At 37.5% G+C, this 24,309-nt stretch overlaps 1 protein-coding gene across 1 annotated transcript; it reads left to right on the top strand.

Annotated features, from left to right (window-relative positions):
* Positions 1–5,203: 5,203 nt before the first annotated feature.
* On the top strand, positions 5,204–7,367 carry LOC107782660 (protein NODULATION SIGNALING PATHWAY 2-like). Its single transcript, XM_016603561.2, has one exon. It carries the CDS (start codon positions 5,655–5,657, stop codon positions 7,164–7,166), a length of 1,512 nt encoding a protein of 503 aa, XP_016459047.1. The 5' UTR covers positions 5,204–5,654; the 3' UTR covers positions 7,167–7,367.
* The last annotated feature ends 16,942 nt before the right edge of the window (positions 7,368–24,309 follow it).

The raw sequence follows: 24,309 nt of genomic DNA on the forward strand, positions 1-24,309 counted from the left end.
CAAACAACGCTGAAATGACGAGTCACACCATGAATTGAACTTAGGAACTTTCCAATCTTCCAACTTCTAAATTCGCGCCGAAACCTATCAAACAAACCCAGAATGATGCCAAATTTTGCAGACAAGTCCCAAATGACAAGACGGTGCTATTCCAACTCTTAGAATCGCATTCCGACCCGATAACACAAAAGTCAATTATGGGTCAAACTCCTCCATCTTCCAAACTTCAACTTTTCCAACTTTTGCCGAATTGCTTCAATTCAACCCATGGACCTCCAAATCTAATTCCGGACGCACGCCTAAGTCCAAAATCACCATACGAAGCTGGTGACATTATCCAAAACTCATTCCGGAGTCGTTTACTTAAAAGTCAAAATTTCGGTCAAATTCTCACAACTTAAGCTTCCAAAACTAGTTTTCTTCTCCCAATTCGACTTCGAATCATCTGAAAATTGAATTCAACCATGCACGCAAGTCGATACAAATAATGTGAAGCTGCTCGTGATCTCAAACTGTCGAACCGGACGCAATTGCTCAAAACGACTAGTCGAGTCGTTACAAAGAGAGATTATTCTATTGACACTTAAAACACTTGTGTTGGTCAATTTACAAGATTTAAGATGGGGGTGAAATTGTGTACGAAATAAACTTCGTAACCGGAAAGTTTTGCTACCTAAATTTTAGAGTCAAATCTGATTTCATATATTTGAAATTTATTCTTATGTACAAAATGCATTCATAGTTACCAAATAATTCAGTACATGATTGTTACATTATAGTCTACAAGGTGCAAAAAATATGCAACTTTGGTGGCGTAGTTACGCTATGGTTGTTACCTATTATATTAATGTATCTTATTGTTAAATACAATGTTTATTTTGATTGTTACTTAAAATTTATTATATATTGTTAAATTTGTTGTTACGTAATGACGAAAAGTGTCACTTTATGAAACGACAAATTTGGTATCGTGGCGTGTTATCTTGCTTTTTTATCTCATCTCGCCTTTCCTTATTATTAAATAACCATATATTATTCTTTACCATACTATTTTATAATAATTCTGCTTCGTATCCTTTTTTTTTAATAATATTGCAACTTTATTCTTCGTATTTTTGATGTGTGACATCATGAAACAACGGTAAAATACAATCTATCCAAACGTTGTATTCATCAAACAATACAATACGATATATTATAAAATGACATGTAACAACAATCCAAACAAGCTACTAGAAACTCGAAAACAACAATTATTTTTTCATGTAGTTCGAATCATACGGTAGAAAAAACCCTGATATTTGAGTGAAAATAATAGAGAGACAGCCAATTATCCATCAAGTTTCACACCAAATAATCCTAGAGATTTCTGGGTTTCCAATAAAAAAATTGTAGTTCTCCATTAACACCTTTCTATTTATGGAATTATTTCTAAAGTAACTGAATCATCACAACTGTGAACTTTGATTGGGTTCAAATTATTCTAGGGTTTAAAAAATTAATTTTGGATACCATTAATTAGGGGTTTGAAGTAATTCTTGCAACTGAGCTGTCAAGTTGATGATTTCCAAGAAAATTGGATCAAGTCCTTACTCTATTAAATTGTTGTTTTGTGCTTTGTTTTATATCTAAAATTTGTCTTTCTTGCATGTGAATACACACTGAGCTTAACTTTTGGTGTAACGTTTTAGTATTTGGAAGAAGAATTGAACTCATGTTAAAGTACAAATTAGAGAAAAAACCCAGAGACAAGGGTTTGTAATTCTATAGTTGCTTCTGCAAGCTATTACAAAGCTTGAAACTTGGAAACAATCAAAGTTGTTGGAAATAATAATGCTATAAAAATAAATCCATGGATTTATATTTACTGACAATTCACATATTATTCTTTTCTTGTCAATTTATATGTCATTATAAAAAGGACTGTAAGATCATAACTGCACAGTCGGCTGGTTATACTAAGTTCATGATCTCAGTTTATTTATTTATTTTTACCAAGTCTGGAATTTATTGGCTGATTCACGTCTTGAGACCTCAGTTTAATTAAAAAAAATACATTCAGATCTTACCGCCTGAAATGACTGAATAAAACAGTAAAAGCAATAAGATTATTCTTGGTAAAAATATCTTAGCCTAAGGGACAATACTAGGAAAAGTGGGGGGGGGGGGGGGGGTTTCTTTAATAATAAAATTGTCCTTAAATTAAATTAAACCTCTATAAAAGGTGTTAACTTATGTATGATGTATCATTAGACCCTACATTGGAAAATATCGCATTCTTTCGAGCAATTAGCATATTTTAACATATGTCTTTTAGGAATTTTTAAAATTACTTAACTATATGGAATAACCAACCTCAACTTGTTTGAAACATATGCTGAATTACTATTCTACTTAAATGTGCCCAAAAACCTAATGGCTTCCTTTAATTAGAGTTTGCAGAATAGGATGAATCTCGAAAAAATCTTACCTACATATGGTGTATAAACCAGTAAATACTCAATTCAAGTTAAAAGGGAGCATTAGTTAAAACTCACTATTGAGTTACCCTTCTTCTTCATTTTCCTTAATTTTTTGAAATTTGTTTTAGTTTTTCATATAATAATTTGTTTTAATTTTTCATATTATAATCTGCAAATTCACATAAAATAAATAGTAGGTGAATAAGGTTTAAAAATCTATTTTCTTATAATTTGCATTTAACATCAAGTGCACAATACATCTCTTTTTAATTGATATATAGATGACACAAATTTAAGTTTGAAATCAATAACGAGTAACAAGTATATATTGATTTAGTATGTCCGCCACTTTGGATAAAGTTCTCCCATAAATCTCTATACCATCGTTTAATGATATAATGATGTTGTTACTCTTGAAGGAGTATAATTAAAGATTACAGTAGGTTTAAGGACTTTAAAGTATAAATTCCGCGAAAATGCTCTCCTATACTTTCTTCTGGTTCTTCAAAAAATATTATGGTACTAATAAAATGGTCACCAAGATATATACCATTAGTTGATTTTCTCAGAACTATATGCATATTTCACATTTAACAAATGTTATGCGATTTTTCCTTTCTGTATATTTAAATTTTAACGGGCGAAATTATTTCTCACTTATATTAATGAAAAATAATAAATACTCGTAAAATAATCGAGTTGCACCTGATCCGAGACCTCCCTTATAATAAAATACATAGCCATAGTCGGACCACATAACAATTTCAAAATGATTTCTATCTTTGTAGATAGTGGTCCCATGTAGACATTTTTATAATAAGATCTTTTTCCGAGCATACAACATGACGTGGATGGCACACACTTCTTGAATAAACCAAAGCACAAAATTATGCCCTTCGTTTGTCGGAAACCTTACCTATAATAGGAGTAAATAAAAATAATTCCCCCTATCTTAAGATTATTGCAATCCAAAAGAGTGTGTGATGTACCTCAAAACTTCCGACCTTCTAGTTGGTAGAGGACCACGTTGATTAATGATAAACAAATACCATTGGGGCTAAATCCCAAACTAGTAAGTAAAATATTCTATGTGGGCAAAAGTGTAATTAATCCAATACATGATTAATCAGCTTTCATTGACACCCAATGCAAACATTAGCTTTGTGCATTACTAATCCCTTGTTTGCTATATTTTTTCAACTTATTTATATATTCTATTTGGCATCCTATATATAACTATTACATAGCAAACCATGGTATTAGCAATGCAAGGATTTTTAATACATGCATAAACATAACTCCCCCTCAATTCCCTCAAAATCTATTTCAAATACTTCCCGTCATCTTTGTATATTTTAATATTGTGATATTTTAATTACTTTTTCCCCTTTAGCATTCTACTATAATCAAAATAATATCATATTTAATATTAAAATAAATATGATTTTGAATTAGTTTGAAGTATACATTGAAGTTTACTTTATTTGTTAAAAATCTATTCATTTTTTTAATAATTGGTATTTTGTATTTATGTCATAGCAATTAATTTTTTCTTTTTTTTTAGCTTTAGTACTTCAATTACCTTTCTCTTTTAATTTTGCTCCCCTATAAAAAAAGTTAGATTTAGAGAGAGTAAAGAATGTGGAGGATAATAAAATTATTATAATAAAAATAGTGTACAAAGTTAAGAGAGTTTTTGGCTAAAATCATCCCTCAATTATGGCTCAAAACTAGAGTACATCCTTCTGTAATAATAGTGAACAAAAAACATCCCTTAGCTATCCAAAAAAAGGCAAGAATCATCCTTCCGTTAATTTCCATTAAGAAACTAACAACTGCAATCAAAACATGTGTCAAGCACGTGACTTCAACCCCTAGCCCCCCACAAAATCTCACTATTTTATCCTTCCTGATCATCTCGTCTTCATCATTCACCGAAGCTTAGGCTTCAAAAACTTATTTTTTTTTCAATGTAATAAATATTAAAATATTCAACTTCTATATTAAACAAAAGACTTTCTAGAATTTTGTAAATTCAGTAATATCAGTATAAGTTAATGTGAAAGCTATTGTATATGATATTATCGAATGCTTAAAGAATCTATAATATCAATAATACCATTTTGGGTGTGGATGATTGACCGCTTAAACTTCGAGCCAACATTTATATATTGTTTCTTATGCTTCAATCCACAAGATCTGGTGCTTTTAAGAATGAGGAAGATATTTAGTTTGAGAAATAGCAAAATACTACTCTGGGCGAAAAAAGCCAAAACTTTTTTAATGGCTATTATTGCTTTTACCTTGTTTGTGAGGCGTGTGAAGATAAGTAATGGAGAATAGCCCTAGCTTCAATTCTAGTTCAAGAAAATAACTTATCTTGTTGCTCTAGTTATTTTATGAAGTTAAACGTAGAATAGTATAGCTTTTGAAGCCTAATATGGAAGAGCGGGGTACCTTCGGGAGGGATAGAATAAGGAGTATATGGAGATTTTGGGGGAAGTCATGTGCTTGGCACAAGTTTTGGTTGTAGAAGGATGATTCTTGCCCTTTTTTTATTAGTTAAGAGATGTTTTTTATTCAATATTATTACACAAGGATGTACCCTAGTTTTGAGTAATAGTTGAAGGACGATTTTAGCCAAAAACTCAAGTTAATGAATGTAGAGGATATTTTTGTAAACAATAATTTTTTTTCTAGAAATATGCAATGTTTTAATACACCAAAACAATCAGTAAATAAGAACTAATCTCTGCATAACTAATACCAACATAACTAATCTCAGCATAACTAATGTTAATATAACTAATCTCAACATTACTGCCACCAACATTACTAACATATCTTATTCAACACTATTCTTGTTACCTCCTGTCAAATGACCGCTTAATGTGATATATAAAATCAGACCAAACTCCCTATCATTACCACTCTATTCATTAGAGTACTAATCCCTATTTTATTAATGCCTTAATCTCAATCAGCTTCCTACCTTCATTGTCTCTTGTTTCAGCTCCTTTCTTCTTCTTCTTCTTCTTCTTCTTCTTCTTCTTCTTCTTCTTCTTCTTCTTCTTCTTCTTCTTCTTCTTCTTCTTCTTCTTCTTCTTTTTCGTTTATAAATCACACACTTCTCTTTGAGTTAGCATAATAACAATCACTTGAAGCGCAAGGCCGTTGGTACTATTGTTAGGTATGGCGACAATGATAGTTGATGACACCATCCCAGATTTTGATTATTACGGTGGTTTAAGCACCCCCACCACCACTACCACTACCACCACCACCTCCTTTTCTGATGATGACCGTGATCATGGTTGTACATGGAATGACTGGTCCGCAGTTATTGATTTGGATGCTTTTTCTGGCGGCGATAATTTTCAAGATCTAATTGAATCCATGATCGAAGGGAACAATTCTTCAGGAGGGTTGAATATGAATATCCCAAAATCGACTACTTTTTACAACTCAGAGGATTCTGTGTTGATGGAGGAATCAGAAGAATCGAATAACAATCAATCGGAAGATGTCAACGGGCTGAAGCTTGTTCACTTGCTGATGGCAGCAGCGGAGGCGCTAACCGGCGTGAACAAAAGCCGTGAGTTAGCTCGAGTGGTATTGGTTCGGCTCAAGGAATTGGCTTCCCCTAACGGCTCTACTAACATGGAGAGGTTAGCCGCGCATTTCACCGATGCCTTGCAGGCGTTGCTCGACGGTGCAGCCTCAGGATCTTTACACGCTAAGAGCATGTTTTCTCCTAATTATAAGGACGAGCAGCAACAGGGAGATGTTCTGGCTGCTTTTCAGTTATTACAGGACATATCCCCTTTTGTCAAATTTGGGCACTTCACAGCAAATCAAGCTATTTTAGAAGCCGTGGCTCATGATAGAAGAGTCCATATCGTGGACTACGATATAATGGAAGGAATCCAATGGGCTTCCTTAATGCAAGCCTTGGTGTCCAGAAAAGATGGGCCCCCAACTCCCCACCTTAGGATCACAGCACTGTCGAGGAGTGGCAGTGGTCGTCGGTCGTTCGGGACAGTCCAAGAGACCGGCCGTCGGCTAACAGCGTTCGCTGGGTCCATCGGCCAGCCATTTTCGTTTCACCACTGCAGGTTGGACTCGGATGAGACTTTTAAGCCATCCACGCTGAAGTTGGTCCGAGGAGAAGCTATAATTATAAATTGCATGTTACACTTGCCTCATTTTACCTATCGAGCCTCGGATTCAGTCGCGTCATTCCTATCCGGATCCAAGACCCTGAACCCGAGGCTCGTGACCTTAGTCGAAGAGGAAGTACAGCCCATTGGGGAGGAGGAAGGGTTCGTGGGCCGGTTCATGGACATATTGCACCACTACTCGGCCCTTTATGATTCACTCGAGGCAGGGTTCCCGCTCCAAAGCCGGGCTCGGGCTTTGGTGGAGCGGGTGTTCCTTGGGCCTCGGATAACCGGGTCATTGGCCCGGATATACCGAACCCGAGGAGAGGATGAGAGGTGCTCGTGGGGGGAGTGGTTGAGTGCGGTGGGGTATCGTGAGAGTAATATAAGCTTTGCAAATCATTGTCAAGCAAAACTGCTTTTGGGGCTATTCAATGATGGGTATAGGGTGGAGGAGATTGGCACCAATAAACTCGTTTTGGGGTGGAAGTCCCGGCGCCTACTTTCTGCTTCTATTTGGACCACTCCGGATAGTGACTTGTAATAAATAAACTATATATAATTCATGCAAGTGTGCAAGTTACTATCTGCTGTGTGTGTTGTTATAGTCCTTGTTTGTGTTATATATTTCGTATCGAAACTAGTTTTTCGTGAGGCTTTTCATCGTTTCCTATGCCAAGAATCAACTATGTGTGTGTTTTGGTCCTTTTCCTGTGATATTTCGATTGAAACTAGTTGTTTGTGAGTCCTTTCTTTGATCCCTACGATAAGTTGTTTCCAATGGAGTGGCTGAGTGATGAAAGGAAGCAAAGTTCTTGCTCTATAAAATATTACGTCATGTACTATTTATCTTCCAAGCTTAGATTGACCAATTTGTGAAATTGTTCAGTTTTCATGAAAGTAAAGATTCCGACTGATGATGATTATTCTACAAAAGTAAAAACCTTTTTGAAAATTAGTGAACAAAGCTATAAATCTTGCAGGGATGAATATGAAGATTATAGTCTTACAAAATAATTTACAAGGAAACGAGAAATGTTATGTCCTACTAGTTTGGAAAAATCTAAATGCTGAAATGCGCGATCAAGGCATCTAAAAGTAGTAACATCCGTGAAAATCTTTGGCGCGATTATTTTATAAAGATATAAATTTTTTATTTAATTAAGGTTGACATTTCAATGTTTTAAGATTCCGAGATCTATATTCAAGTAAGTGCATTAGTGTTTTGACATTGTATTAGTCAAATTACCCTTTTATGCATTGATTTTTATTCACAATTCACAATACCAACACGTAATACCTGAACTCTCGCTTAGTAGATACTCTTAAGTTCCTAATTGTAGAAAGACTTGCCATTCATTTTGGGTGTGTTATTGGTATAATATAAAGGGAACATTTTCTTGAAAATGTTTTCAAGATATAGGACGTTTTCTGACAACGAACACAAAAATATATTTTATCTTGAAATTAAAAGGAGATAAACGATTTTACTTGCTCATGTTTTTTTTTTGTAATTGTTTATCTGAAATAGTTTCAATATTTATTGAGTAATGGATAGTTAAATAATGTTTCTTCTGAAAATTGTTACGTTGTCCGGAAAAAAATACTCAGAAATATACTCCTTCATATACCAAACTCATATCTTAAGTTTTATCCGGGATGGGGTGGGGTGTGGGGGAAGAGAAGCCTAGGATAGGTGGTAACTCCGCACTCGTAAGCGAAGGGATTGAAGGTAGGGGCGTACCACGAAAATCGATCCCCACACCAAACTGATAAATCGAGTTAAACCGAAAAAAATCCGATAGTGATTTTGTTTGACTTGGTTTGGTATTGAAAAAAGAAATCCGATCATAATTGATTTGGTTTGGTTAGGTTTGATATTAACTAAAGAAAAGTCAAACCGAAACAAAACCAATCCGACATTTTATATATATATATATATATATCCATAATTGCGCTTCACGTTTGACCACGCGCCTCACGCGCAGCAAAATTAGGCGATACCCAAACCTTTGGCTGAAGAAAGGTACGATTACGCTCCAGCCGATGGAGCCGCCGGGCGGCATCATACCGGCGTGTATAGACCATCAGAAAGATCCCCAACCAAGAGCGAACCTACTAGCAGAAGGAATCCCAGCAAAAACATCATATGCTAACACAGTCTCCTCAGCAACCCCAACCCTTCAAGAGCAAGAAGCGGTGATTGCAAGGAGAACAACACATAATGGGATGCCAGCGGTGATTTTCAAGACCAAGGATTACTATGGAGTTATGGCGGCTGAATGCAGGAGAACTATTGTGGGGAGATTCGCCCACAAATTGAAAAAATTAGGTCTCGATTCCTGGAGCGATTTTCGTTGAAGGGGTCGGTCAAGATCGGAGTTTATGACAACTACAACGTCTTTCTGGATTTTACAAATGAAGAAGACTTCAGTACAGTATAGTATAAGAGAGCTGTGGAAATTGAGGGGCACCAAATGTGGCTCCAGAAATGGAGTCCTGACTTCAAACCAGAGGAAGACCTGCCTATAGTTCTAGTATGGATCCTACTTCCAAAGCTACCTTTTCACCTTCATACGTGGCCCTATGTAAAACAAATTGCAAGGGAGGTTGGCACTCCACTGGAAATGGATGTTGCAACGAGGGGGAAAACCAGACCAAGTATGGCCGAAGTTAGAGTTGAGGTGGATCTCCTTAAGCCATTACCTAACCATATTTGGGTTGGTAACGAAGACGACGATTCTCCATTGAAAGGTTTCGAACAAAAACTAGAATATGAAAGTGTGCCCAAGTACTGTAGGCACTGCAGAAAGCTGGGACATGATTTGATAAATTGTAGAGTGGTAGAGAAGATGAGAATTGCTGAGAAGAAAGAAGAGGACAGAACCATGATGCTACAGGAGCATGAAGGGGGAAACAAGGACTCAAGAGAAGAGGGATTGATCCATAACAATAACAAGGCAACCCAAGAAAAGGCAAAGGAAATGGCAACAATGGAAAGAAAACCACCAGAGGATCAGAAGATCAAAGAGATGACCAATATCAAAATGAGATCTAACAGCAAAAAGAAGAAGAAAGCCAAGAACAAAAAGATAACAAAGAAAAAACCGAAGGTCACCTTTAAACCACAAAAGGTGAGGCAAAAGGAGAATGAAGAAAGGAATTTTGCTGGGGATAAACAATCTATTCCGGTGGAGGAAAACAATAACCTTCAAAAGCAGAATGAGGAAAGCAACAACAGTAACAGAAAGGAAGATAATAATAACAGGGATGCCCAGTCTTCTATTAAGGAGCATGAAGTAGATAGGGGAAAAGAACTAGCTGACATCTCTTCAAAGGAAGGCAGAGAGCTAGTATAACCACACAACAAGAACACCAATAGCAACATACAACAAGTAGCAGAATCAAAAATGGATTCCTCTAGCGTGGGGACTGAAATTAGAAACCACCCAGGAATTCAGTTAGTGGTTGACCTTAATGGAGCATCAACAAGGGGGCCTCATCTAAAGGAAACACTGCACCAGTCAGACGAAGAAGTAGCTGACAGCCTGATAAATGCCTTCGCACTAATGAACCATAGTGATGGTGAATTGGATGATCATTACCAGAGGCATCGAAAGGAGGTAATAGAAAAAACAGGTTTGTCGCCAATGGCAAGAGGTGTGGAAGCAGAGGTGTGTATGTAAATACGGTGGACAGAAAAAGATGTGGCATAGAAGAATGGAGCATCAAATATGGTGGACAGTTCAATTTGCTACAAGTTTGACCTTCCTAAAATGCTCACTGGGAAATACTTGGGGCGAACTCTGTGATACTGTGGAAAGGCTAAGACAAATTCCCATATGGAAAATTGTAAAGTGGATGACGCCTCCCAATGGAAAAGTTAAAATCAATACTGATGGAAGCTTTACAAGGGAGAAGGCAGGAATTGGAGGCATCGTTAGAGATGATCAAGGAACGATGATAATGGCCTTCTCCATGCCAATCTCGTGCACCAGTAACAACCAAGCAGAAGCACTAGCTGCAAAATTTGGAATCCAATGGTGTTTGCAAAATGGATTTCAAGAATGTATCCTTGAGATAGATTCCTTGATCATCGCAGACATGCTGAAGATGAGAAGCACCAGAAATATGAAGCTCAAAACAGTGATTGATGATATATCACAGTCCCTTTCCCAAGTTAATTGCAGCATTTCACATTGCCTAAGGGAAGCCAACCATGTAGCGGATATCTTGGCTAAAAATGCATCTTCTTCTGGACAACGACAATTAATTTTAGAATGGCATCAACTACCCAAGTTGGCAATAGGTTATTACCATCTAGACAGATGTCAAATGCCTAGTATTAGGATTAGGTATGACAAGGCGAACTTCTTTGTAAGCTAAGTAACAGATTATTTTTGTTGGAAGGGCTGTGGGTGAAATGCACCTCAACTTATTTTGGTGTGAGGGTCCTCTGACCTCTTTTTGTAATCATCCTTTTAAAATGGAATGAATGATCTCCCTACAGTGGAGCTTAAAATTATATTATATTAATATTTTATATATATATATATATATATATATATATATATATATATATATATATATATATATATATATATATATATATATATATATATATATATATATATATATATATATATATATATATATATATATATATATATATATATATATATATATATATTTAGTTGGCAATAGGTTATTACCATCTAGACAGATGTCAAATGCCTAGTATTAGGATTAGGTATGACAAGGCGAACTTCTTTGTAAGCTAAGTAACAGATTATTTTTGTTGGAAGGGCTGTGGGTGAAATGCACCTCAACTTATTTTGGTGTGAGGGTCCTCTGACCTCTTTTTGTAATCATCCTTTTAAAATGGAATGAATGATCTCCCTACAGTGGAGCTTAAAATTAAAAATAAAATAAAATATATATATATATATAAATTATTTTATAGATTAAAATATTAATATAATATAATTTCTAAATATTTATTTAAATTTGTCAAGATCTTTGTTTATTAACAATTTAATAATAGGTTGGAGTTAAATTGTAGCCCACTCATGTAGAACAACAAAATAAGCGCAAGCCCAAAGCTGTAATTCTATGACTCTTGGCTGTAACTATTTACAAATGTTTCAGGTATTTCTATGACTCTTTTTGTTGTACTTTAAAATGTAAACTGGGAGTTGGAGGAGCGATCTTCCAGTAATTCCTAAAACTTAGCATTCATTTCAGATTGCACATTCTTTATTTATTTTGCTTTTTTTAAAATAAAAAAAACCTTCATTTTAACTTCTGAGCATAATATATTCACATTGTCAGCTTTACATCTAATTAACATATGCTTTATTTATCCAAAGCTGCAGGATTCTCATTTCAATGACCTCCCTCACGAGACAATAGTAAATGTATGGTTTTGTTTCGTTTTTTTTTCTTTTTCACCACCACACTGTTCCAAATTCAGATCGATATATATGTTGTTTATTTAATGAACAGAACAAAAAGAACAACAAGATAATAAGGCTTCTTTATCAAGTGTTCATCAACTGACGTGTTTTCACAAATCATTGAAATTATCTTTCTTGGTGTAGTATAACCCTTTACTTTCACAGTATTTACAATTTGTAATTAGAGATTGACGTGGAGAAAGGACTATGTATAGAAGTTAAGACTTAAGAAAACTGTAAACAAATGCCGTGTGAATGCAATTTAATTGTTGGCTTAATTTTGAACTCATTTTTTAGAAAAAATTTATTTGTGTCTCACACAGCTGACATTAGTTGTGTGAAACCTTTTTTTTGTCTCACAATTGTGTGGATCTCAGAATTTTATGAATCCAGATGTATAAGATATGGATCCACAAATATGTGAGATAAAAAAAATATCTCACACAACTAGCTATAGTTATGCGAGTCACAAAATAAAATCACTCCATTTTTTAGGACCCTTTGGAGCTTGAAGACTTTGGAATTAAATAGTTGGCTTGATGTTGTCATGTTACTCGTCAGCAAAAAGGTGCTAATATTTTGAAGTCCAATTGACTGACAGTGATTTCTCCAAGCTGGCCAAGTGGGTTGTTAAATTAGATGCTCTATTCCCTCTTCTACACCTGTAAGCATGTCCTTTATATTTGTTAAAAAATATTTCATCCGTTCAAGTTTATGTTAACCTATTTTCTTTTTGATCCGTTCTAAAAAGAATGACACTTTCTAAATTTGAAACCAATTTAGCTTAAATTTACAGTTCTACCATTAATGAGAAGCTTTTATAACCACACAAATACTCTGGACCACTTTTTTGATTTGTTTAGAACCATAAATTTCAAAAGTCTTCTCTTTTTCTTAAACTCCATGCCTAGTCAAATAAGTTCACATAGATTAAAACGGAGAGAGTACTTAAACATGCGAAGATTCCTAGAATGTACTTTCAAGAATGGTATTTAAAAATTAAAACGTTTTTTTTTTAAATCTAAAAAGTAGTCAGCGATTTGAACAAATCAAATAAAACAAGAATATGTAATTTTTATAAAAAGCAAAGATCCTCTCTTATCAGGATGAATAGATGATTTATATTTATCTCCATATATAGATGAGCATTTGCTGTAATTGATTATCAGGCTTCAACCGATAGACAGGGATTATTTAGTTCACATGCAAGTTGTCCATAAATTATAATATAAGAATTGTTTATGTGATAATGAAGAAATTGTTATATAGTAATCAACAATGTAAAATTATTATGATAGTGATTAATAATAAATACATTATTATTCAGGAATTACTTATTTTAAAGGTAATTTTTGTTATGAAAAATAATATCCCATCTAGAAATAATATAATAGTGATCAACAATGTAGAATTATTATGATAGTGACTGAGAAATCGCTTCTGCGGATGCGCTTCTGCGCTTGATGTCCGTATTTGCGGTCGTGCTTCTGCGTGTGAATACTCGCTTCTGCGGAGTAAATATTTTCCACCAAATATTGCTTCTGCGAGAAGATATCCGCATTTACGGAACCGCACCTGCGAGAATTATTCCGCAGGTGCGATCATCAGTCTTTAATTCTAGGCACTTTTGACAATTCACATTATCTCCGTTCCAATCCCACAAATACATGAACTAGATGATTGTAAACATATCTTTGGCATATTTGGCAGACCTTTGAAGTATTTTTGAGTCTCTAGACTAGAGAACACAAGTTTTGAAGCTAGGGTTCTTGCACACATACTTGAGTCTTGAAGATTTGAAACTTTTGATTGAGAATTTTTTTACCCATTTATGCAAATTTCTTAATTTTCTTGCTTTTATTGTATATCTAAGTGTGTAGTATTTTTTCAACACTTGAATCTTGTTTATGGGAATATTCATATTTAAAGTGTGGATTAAATATCTTGTTGTGCTTATGTACTGAACGATTTTTATTTATTATGAAGTGAGTTATTGTTTCTTTAATTATTCTTGTTCTTTAGTGTTTCCAAAGGGATTGACTAACTCTAGGACTCGCCCATTTATTTCGAATTAATTTTGGGATAGATAACTTAGGGTCAGGAAAGATTAGTTATCAAGAATTCGAGGCTTTAACTCTCACTTTATAGATTCTCCTTAGGGATAAGATTGAACATCTTGTAGCCATATTTGGGGGGAGAGGGGGGAGGGGTGGTGCTTAATCTCTTAATTGTTTAAGGGATAATTTAATTAGAAAGTCTTGCTAGTCTTTAGAAGAAGCTGATATAGAATTATTACCCGAGGCTAATTAACATAAACTCGCTTATATTTATAAAATCGTGAAATACATTAGATCGTTACTTGAGTGTAATTCCCTGTGCATCCATGCTTGTAGCCATTGATCATTTTGCTTGCTTTCTAGGTTAGTTTACATTTTCGCATTTAGACACAAATATTTTCTCAAAACCTTTCTATGTGTTTGGAATTGCATAATAAGTGATAATTCTTTTACACGCCTAATCGTCTACATATTGTTCTCTTTGGGATTCAATACCCGACTCATAGTTGGGTAAATTATATTGCATGCAATCGTATATATTTACTTTTTAGTAGTCAATTTGGGCTTGATTCTTTGGCCTAATTATATTGTTTTCAATTGCTTAGCATGTCACGACCCAGATTTTCTACCCTCGTGAGTCGTGATGGCGCCTACTAGTGAAAGCTAGGCAAGCCAATCATTTCAAATATTTTACCTTTTTCATTTTTAATCTTTTAACAGTTGTGAATGTCATTATATAAACAACGGAACTAATAAAGCGGAAGAATGAAATATAACAGTTTAATAATAATACTGATACCAATCCATAAACATAAGTTACATAAAACTAGTGTCACAATCTCACAGACTTTCTAAGAATACCACAAATAGGGTCTGAACAAAATAGATACATGTCTGTCTCTAAAATAGTAAAGAATAGAAGAAAAAACTAGATAGGAAGGGGACACCAAGGCCTGCGGACGCCTGCAGGATTACCTCGGGTCGCCTGATAGACTGAAGGCAACAACCTCACTGTGGTCCAAAAGCTGCAATACCGGGATCTGCACACAGTGCAGAGTGTAGTATCAGCACAATCGACCCCATGTGCTGGTAAGTGCCTAGCCTAACCTCGGCGAAGTAGTGACGAGACTAGGACAAGACTACCAAATAAACATGTGCAGTTATATCATATACAACAAGTAATAATGACATAAGCTAGCAGTTAAAGATGGGAAGAGAAAACATGCTGCAGAGAATATCATGTACAAACCAAATCTCAGTAAAGAAGTGAAAGGAACACGAAAATTCAGCTGTAAGCAAGAATAAGGAAATCAAAAACAAGTTTAGGGCATCACCCTTCGTGCTTTTACTCTCGTCCTCACCATAATAATCGATATAATCTGCACGACATCACCCTTCGTTCTTTTACTCTCGTCCTCACCATGAGAATCAATATAATCGGCACGACATCACCCTTCGTGCTTTTACCTCACATAATCATGACACAGAATTATCCTTCGTGCATTATCGCTCATATCATGGCACGACATTGTATATTGTGCGACACGATATCACCCTTCGTGCTTTTACCTCACAATATTGGCACGACATCACCCTTCGTGTATTAACACTCTCAAAATCATGTACGACATCACCCTTCGTGCTTTACACTCTTCTTCACCCAAGCAACAATCACAAAGCAATTTGGGCAAGGGAATCAAGAACGTCACAATAAAATCCCGGTAAGGGAACAAAAGCATAACAACAATATCCCGACAAGGAAAATAATATCATGAGTAATAACATCCCGACAAAGGAGATAATATCAACATCAATAACACCCCGGCAAGGGAGATAATATCAAAAGCAATAACATCCCGGCAAGGGAGACAATATCATAAACCTCTTCTCTTTTCCACAATTTCCTCACAACTCATTTCTTAACTTGAGCCAACGCTCTATAATGTTCAATTACCAATAATACTTCCACAAGCCTTGTTCAACAATAGAAATCATCATACAAAGCATGAGCAATACGAAACAGAGTCACATTAATCATAGTATAAGACTCACGGGCATGCTTGACACCGACATATAGATACTCGTCACCATGCCTATACGTCGTACTCAACATTTAACACATATCAAATAAGACACAACTCCTAATCCCTCAAGCTAAGGTTAGACCAAACACTTACCTCAATGCCACGATCATAATTCAAGCCTCAACTATCGCTTTACCTCTTGTTTCCACCACCAATTTGCTTGTATCTACCCACAATTTACTTAACGATATCAATAAATGCTAAATGAATCAATTCTAATGCATGAAAATAGGTTTTCTAAAGATTTTCCCAAAAAGTCAAAAATCGACCCCGGGCCCACATGGTCAAAACCCAAGTTCGAACCAAAACCCGGTTACCCATTCACTCACAAACTCAAATATATAATTTGTTTTGAAATCGTACCTCAAATCGAGGTCCAAATCTCCAAAATTTGAAAATCCTAAGTTCTACCCAAAACACCAAATTTCCCCCATGAAAACCCTTGATTTTGAGTTGAAATCATGTGAAAGGATGTTATCGATTAAAGAAAATGAGTTAGAAATGATTTACAATCGATTTGGAGAAGAACTTTTCTTTAGAAAATCGCCCAAAAGAGCTTAGGGTTTGAGGGAGTTTGAAAAATGAAGAAAAATGCATCTAAGTCCTAATTCACTGGTCACAGATGTCGCAATTGCGAACCCTTCAGGACCTGCTGCCTTCGCATTTGCGAGAGAACAGTCACATTTGCGACATCACATTTGCGATAGAAGTGTCGCATTTGAGACCAAGGCTTGCCCAGGCTAGGATCGCATTTGCGACACCTGGGTCGCAATTCCCATGCCTGAGAACTTTGCAATTGCGAAGCCTGATCTCGCAATTGCGAGATCAGAGGCCTGGGCAAAAATACTAGATACCAGCAACCTTTCCTAAGTCCAATTTCACTCTGTGGCCTATCCAAAACTCATCCGAGCCCTCGGGGTTCCAAACTAAATATGAACGCAAGTTCAAAAACATCATACGGATTTGCTCGTGTAATCAAATCATCAAAATAACATCAATAACTATGAATTAAACCTCAAATTCATGAAATCACTCAAGAACATTACTATTTTCTCAACTATAGGTCCGTTTTATCCCAAACCAATTCCGATCTATATCAAATTTTATAGATTCAACTTAATTATTATTTCAAACTTGTACCGGGCTCCGGAACCAAGATACGGGCCCGATACCATCAAGAAAATGCATTAATTCACTTCTAAAAACCTTTATATTTTCTAGAAAAATAATTTCTTTAAAAATTCATTTCTCAGGCTTGGGATCTCGGAATTCGATTTCGGGCATATGCCCAAGTCCCATATTTTATTACGGACCCTACGAGACCGTCATATCATGGGTCCGGGTCTATTTACCAAGAATGTTGATCAAAGTCAACTTTATCTAATTTTAAAAGCCAAATTCTTTATTTCTCTTAGTTTTCACATAAAAGCTTTGCGAAAATGCGCCCGGACTATGCACACAAATTGAGGTCAAATAAAAAGAGGTTTTTAAGGCATTGGAACACAGAATTTACTTTCAAAACGAGTGATGACCTTTTGGGTCATCACATTCTTCACCTCTAAACAACCATTCGTCCTCGAACGGACATAAGAAAAGTACCTGAGTCGGAGAAAAGATGGGGATATCGGCTCTGCATATCGGACTCGAACTCCCAGGTCGCTGCCTCAACAGGCGGACCTCTCAACTGAACACGAACAAAAGGGAAACTCTTCGATCTTAACTGACGAACCCGCCGGTCTAGAATAGCTACTGGCTCCTCCTTATATGGCAAGTCCTTGTCCAACTGGACAGTTCTAAAGTCTAACACGTGGGATGGATCGCCGTGATACTTCCGAAGCATGGACACATGAAACACTTGATGTACGACTGATAAACTCGGCGGCAACGCAAGTCTGTAAGCTACCTCTCCCACTCGATCAAGAATCTCAAAAGGACCAATGAATTTAGGGCTAAGCTTGCCCCTCTTCCCAAATCTCATCACGCCCTTCATAGGCGACACCCGAAGCAACACCCGCTCGCCGACCATGAATGCCACATCACGAACCTTACGGTCGGCATAACTCTTTTTCCTGGACTGAGCTATACGAAGCCTATCCTGAATAATCTTAACCTTGTCCAAGTCATCCTGTACTAGATCAATACCAAACAATCGAGCCTCTCCCAGCTCAAACCGTCCAACCAGCGACCGACACCACCTACCATATAAAGCCTCATAATGAGCCATCTAGATGCTCGACTGGCAGTTGTTGTTGTAGGAAAACTACGCTAAAGGAAAGAACTGATCCCACGAGCCTTCAAAGTCAATGACACAAGCTCGGAGCATATCCTCCAAAATCTAAATGGTACGCTCGGACTGCCCGTCCGTCTGAGGATGAAATGCTGTACTCAACTCGACCTGTGTGCCCAACTCACGCTAAACTGACTTCCAGAAATGTGAGGTAAACTGTGTACCTTGGTCTGAAATTATAGATACGGGCACTCCATGAAGATGAACAATCTCCCGAATATAGATCTTGGCCAACCTCGCAAAAGAATAGGATACTGCCACAAGAATAAAATGCGCTGACTTGGTCAGCCTAGCAACAATAACCCATACTACATCGAACTTCCTCTGAGTCCGTGGGAGTCCAATAACGAAGTCCATAGTGATACGCTCCCACTTCCACTCTAGAATCTCAATCTTCCGAAACAAACCACCAGGTCTCTGGTGCTCGTACTTTACCTGCTGACAATTCAAACACCGAGCCACATATGCAACAATATCCTTTTTCACCCTCCTCTACCAATAATGCTACCGCAAATCCTGATACATCTTAGCGGTGCCCGGATAAATAGAGTACCAGGAACTATGGGCCTCCTCTAAAATCAACTCTCGAAGTCCATCCACATTAGGCACACAAACTCGACCCTGTAGCCTCAAAACTCCATCATCTCCTAATGTAACCTTCTTGGAACCACCGTGCCGCACTATGTTCCTAAGAACACACAAATGAGGATCATTATACTACTAATCTTAGATACGCTCAAATACTGAAGAAAGAGCGAATGTGCAAGCTAATACACAGCTGGGCTCAGGAATATCCAACCTTACGAACTGATTGGCCAAAGCCTGAACATCCAAAGCAAGCGGTCTCTGACTGACCGGAATATACGCAAGACTGCCCATACTGGCTGACTTTCTACTCAAAGTATCGGCCACTACATTGTCCTTTCCCGGATGATATAAGATGATGATATTATAGTCTTTCAATAGCTCCAACCACCTTCTCTACCTCAAATTTAGCTCCTTATACTTGAACAAATACTGTAGACTCTTGAGATCTGTGAACACCTCACATGACATGCTATATAAATAGTGCCTCCAAATCTTTAGCACGTGAACAATGGCTACTAACTCCAAATCATGAACTGGATAATTCTTCTCATGAATCTTCAACTGACGTGAAGCATAGGCAATGACCTTGCCATCCCGCATCAACACCATACCAAGTCCAATACGAGATGCGTCATAATAAACTATATATGGCCCTGGACCTGTGGGCAAAACCAACACCGGTGCCGTAATCAAAGCTGTCTTGAGCTTCTGAAAGCTCACCTCACACTCGTCCGACCACCTGAACTAGGCAACCTTCTGGGTCAACCTGGTCATCAGGGATGCAATATATGAAAACCCCTCCACAAACCGACGATAATAGCCTGCCAAACCCAAGAAACTCCGGATCTCTGTAGGTGATGCGGGCCTAGGCTAGTTCTTGACTGCCTCAATCTTCTTCGGATCTACCTGAATACCCTCTGCTGAAATAACGTGGCCCAAGAATGCAACTAAACTCACACTTTGAAAGCTTAGCATACAACTGACTATCTCGCAAAGTATGAAGGACAACTCTCTGATGCAGCTTATGCTACTCCTGGGTAAGGGAATATATCAAAAAATCATCAATGAAGACTATCACGAACGAATCCAAGTAAGGCTTGAACACCCGGTTCATCAAATCCATAAAAGCTGCTGGGGCATTTGTCAACCAAAATGACATCACTAAGAACTCATAATGCCCATACCGAGTGCGGAAAGTTGTCTTAGGGACATCGGATGCCCTAATCCTCAATTATTGGTATCAAGATCTCAAGTCAATCTTCGAAAATACCTTGGCACCCTGAAGTTGATCAAAAAATCATCAATCCTCGGCAATGAATACTTATTCTTGATTGTAACCTTGTTCAACTGCCTGTAATCTATACACATCCTCATCAATCCATCCTTCTTCTTAACAAACAACACCAGCGTACCCCAAGGCGAGACACTAGGTCTAATAAAGCCTTTATCAAGCAAGTTTTGCAACTGCTCCTTTAATTCTTTCAACTTAGGTGGGGCCATACGATACGGCGGGATAGAAATAGGCTGAGCGTCCGGAGCCAAATCAATGCAGAAGTCAATATCCCCGTCGGGCGGCATACTCGGCAGGTCTGAAGGAAATACCTCAGGAAACTCACGAACAACAGACACAGAATCCATAGAAGGAACCTCGGCACCAGAATCACAACATATGCCAAATGGGCTAAACACCCCTTCTTAGCCATACGCCGAGCCTTCATATATGAGATAACACTATAGGTAGTACGACCAGGAGCCCCTCTCTACTCTAAACGTGGTAAACCCCACAAGTCTAAGGTCACAGTCTTAGCATGACAGTCCAAGATAGCGTGGTAAGGTGATAACCAGCTCCCGACCTTGAGAGAGAAGAAGCTATATGCTAAATTCTCCAAGTGTGAGTTTTGACTTGATTCGGTGGCATTTTTGGGCCAGGTGGTGTCTAGGGTAGGGATTAAGGTGGATCCAAAGAAGGTGAAGGCAGTTTATCCATCGCAGCCCCTTTGACCAAATTGACTCAAAAGGTTGCCCTATTTAGGTGGTCCGATGCCTGTGAGGAGAGCCTTTAGAAGCTCAAGACTACCTTGACCACAACTGTAGTTCTGGTTTTGCCTTCAGCATGGGGTTCTTATGTAGCTTATTGTGATGCTTCATGGATTGGCATTAAGTGTGTATTTATATAGGAATGTAGAGTGATTTCTTATTCTTTGTGGAAGTTGAATCCCCGTGGGAAGAAATACCAAGTACATAATTTAGAGTTGGTAGCCGTTGTTCAAGCATTGAAGATTTAGAGGCACTATCTCTACTACGATTCTTGTGCGGTATTCACAGATCACATGAGTCTGCAACATTTGTTTATGCAAAAGGATCTGAAGTTGAGGCAACAGAGGTAGTTAGAGCTATTAAAGGACTATGATATCATTATTCTTATCATCCCAAGAAGGTCAATGTGGTGGCCGATGCTTTGAGTAGGAAGACTGATAACATGAGGAGTCTTGCTTATATTCTAGTTGGAGAGAGGCTGTTAGCTTTGGATGTTTAGGCTTTTTGGCTAATCGGTTCATGAGGTTGGATGTTTCGGAGCCTTGTCGAGTTCCTACTTGTATGGTTTCTCGGTCTTCTTTGTTTGAGTGCATCAAAGTGTGTAAGTATGATGATCCCCACATGCTTGTCCTTAAGGACATAGTGCAACACGATGAGCCAATGAGGTTACCGTTGGAGTTGATGGGGTGTTACAGATGTAGGGTCGAATTTGTGTGCCCAATGTGGATGGGTTGCTTGAGTTAATTCTTGAGGAGGCCCGCAGTTCGGGGTATTTTATTCATCTAGGCAAGAAGATATACCAGGATTTGAGACAGCACTACTGGTGAAGAAGAATGAAGAAGGATATTGTGGAGTATGTGGCTTGGTGTTTGAACTGTCACCAAGTGAAGTACGAGCATCAAAGACCGGACAGTTCACTTTAGAGGCTTAATATTTCAAAATGAATGTGGGAGCATATCACCATGGATTTTGTAGTAGGACATCCACGGACCTTGAGGAAATTTGATAATGTGCGGTCATTGTGGACAGACTGGCCAAATCTGCACATTTTATTCCGGTTGTGACTACCTACTCTTTAGAGCAGTTGGCTTAGATTTATATTCGTGAGATTGTTCATCTTCATGGTGTGCTAGTGTCTATTATATCCGATCGAGGCACATAGTTCACATCGCATTTCTAGAGAGCTATACAACGTGAGTTAGGCAGGAAGGTCGAGCTGAGCCCGACATTTCATCCCGAAATAGATGGACAGTCTGAGCGCACCATTCAGATATTGGAGTATATACTACATGACTATATTATTATTTTTGGGGGTTCATGGGATTTGTTCCTACTGCTTTCAGAGTTCGCCTACAAAAACAGCTACCAATCGAGTATCTAGATGGCTCATTATGAGGCCTTATATGGGAGGCAGTGTTGTTCTCCAGTTGGTTGATCTGAGCCGAGGGAGGCTTACTGAATTGGTTTGGGATGCCTTGGAGAAAGTCAAGTTGATTTAGGGTTGGTTCCGTACAACACAGTCTAGGCGGAAGAGTTATGTTGATCGGAGGGCTCGTGATGTAGCATTTATGGTGGGAGAGAGGGTTTTCCTTAGAATTTCACCAATGAAGGGTGTGATGAGGTTTGAGAAGAAGGGAAAGTTGAATGCTAGGTATATTGGTTATTTTAAGATCCTTGAGAGAGTTGGTGAGGTAGCCTATAGACTTGCATTGCCACTAAACTTATTGGGAGTTCACCCGGAGTTCAATGTTTCCATTCTCTAAATGTATTATGGTGATCTTCACATGTATTAGATTTCAGCCCCGTCCAATTGGACAAGGATTTGACTTACATTGAGGAGAAGGTGGCTATCTTGGACAGATAAGTTCGAAAGTTAAGGACAAAGAATATTGCTTCAGTAAAGGTTCAATGGAGGGGTCAACCGGTCGAGGAGGTGACCTGGGAGACCGAGCACAACCTACAGAGTCATTATCCTCACCTTTTTGGCACTTCAGGTATGCGTCTATGCACGTTCGAGAACAAATGTTTGTTTTAATAGGAGAGAATATAACGACCCGACCATTCATTTTTTATATTTGGGCCATACCCCTTTTGAATCTTCCTGCATGTGCATTTGTAGTTTTATGACTAACGGGGATTTTTGGTTTTATTTCAGGGAAGTTTTGGAATGATTTGGACCCTTTAGTTCTTGGTTTAGAAGCTTAAGTTGGGAATGTTGACTTAGGTTTGACTTTTTTGAAAATGACCCAAAAAGTGTTTTGATGGATCTGATAGGTTCATAATATGATTTTGGACTTGGGCGTATGCTTGAAATTGAATTCGGAGATCCCTAGGGTGATTTGATTTGTTTTGCCGAAAGGTTAGAATTTCAGGTTTAGAAATTTTCTTAAGTTTGACCATATGTTGACTTTATGGCTATCAGGGTTGAATTTTGGTTTTGGGACTTGTAATAGGTGCGTTTTGCTATTTCAAACTTGTCTGCAAAATTTGGTGTCTTTTCGAGTTGGTTTGATAGGAATCAGACGTTTGATTGTGATTATAGAGGTTTTTGAGTTTTCTTTTGAATTGTATGCATTTTGATATCCAATTCATGGTTTCGGATTTTATTTTGGTGCTTTGATCGCGCAAACAAGTTGGTATGATATTTTTAGACTTGTGTCAATGTTTGGTGCGGAACCCCCAAGGCTCGGGTGAGTTTTGGATGTGTTTTAGATTGGTTTTGATAGGTTACAAGTACTTTGGTAATAAGTACTTTACTTTATATTTTGATGATCTAACAAACTTACTATCCAGAACCAGATAAGGGACCTGTAACATATACAAGACCTTAAGATCACAAGGTTCCAGATTGAGAGCCACCTTGGGATATGATTCAACTCCTCAGAATGGAAGGAACAGCTGAGGGAATAGGTCCCTACCAGTTTCCGAGGAGATTGTATGAAGTCAACTCTCTAGTTGGAAAGTTTCTGCCTGCACATGCTACTGTACATGAATAGTGCAGCTGTCAACTTTCAGTGAAAGGCTTTTTACCAACATTGATTACATGATTGTATGTTAGGTCATACATATATTATTAACACCAAGGGAGGTAAAACACATTCACTTGAACACTTAGAGATTTCTACTCAAGCTCCTCACGTGACTATCCAGCAAGAAAGTTTCAAGTGCTTCAAGAACA

This window comes from Nicotiana tabacum, chromosome 16, assembly GCF_000715075.1.
Source record: "Nicotiana tabacum cultivar K326 chromosome 16, ASM71507v2, whole genome shotgun sequence".
NCBI classification, from domain to species: domain Eukaryota; kingdom Viridiplantae; phylum Streptophyta; class Magnoliopsida; order Solanales; family Solanaceae; genus Nicotiana; species Nicotiana tabacum.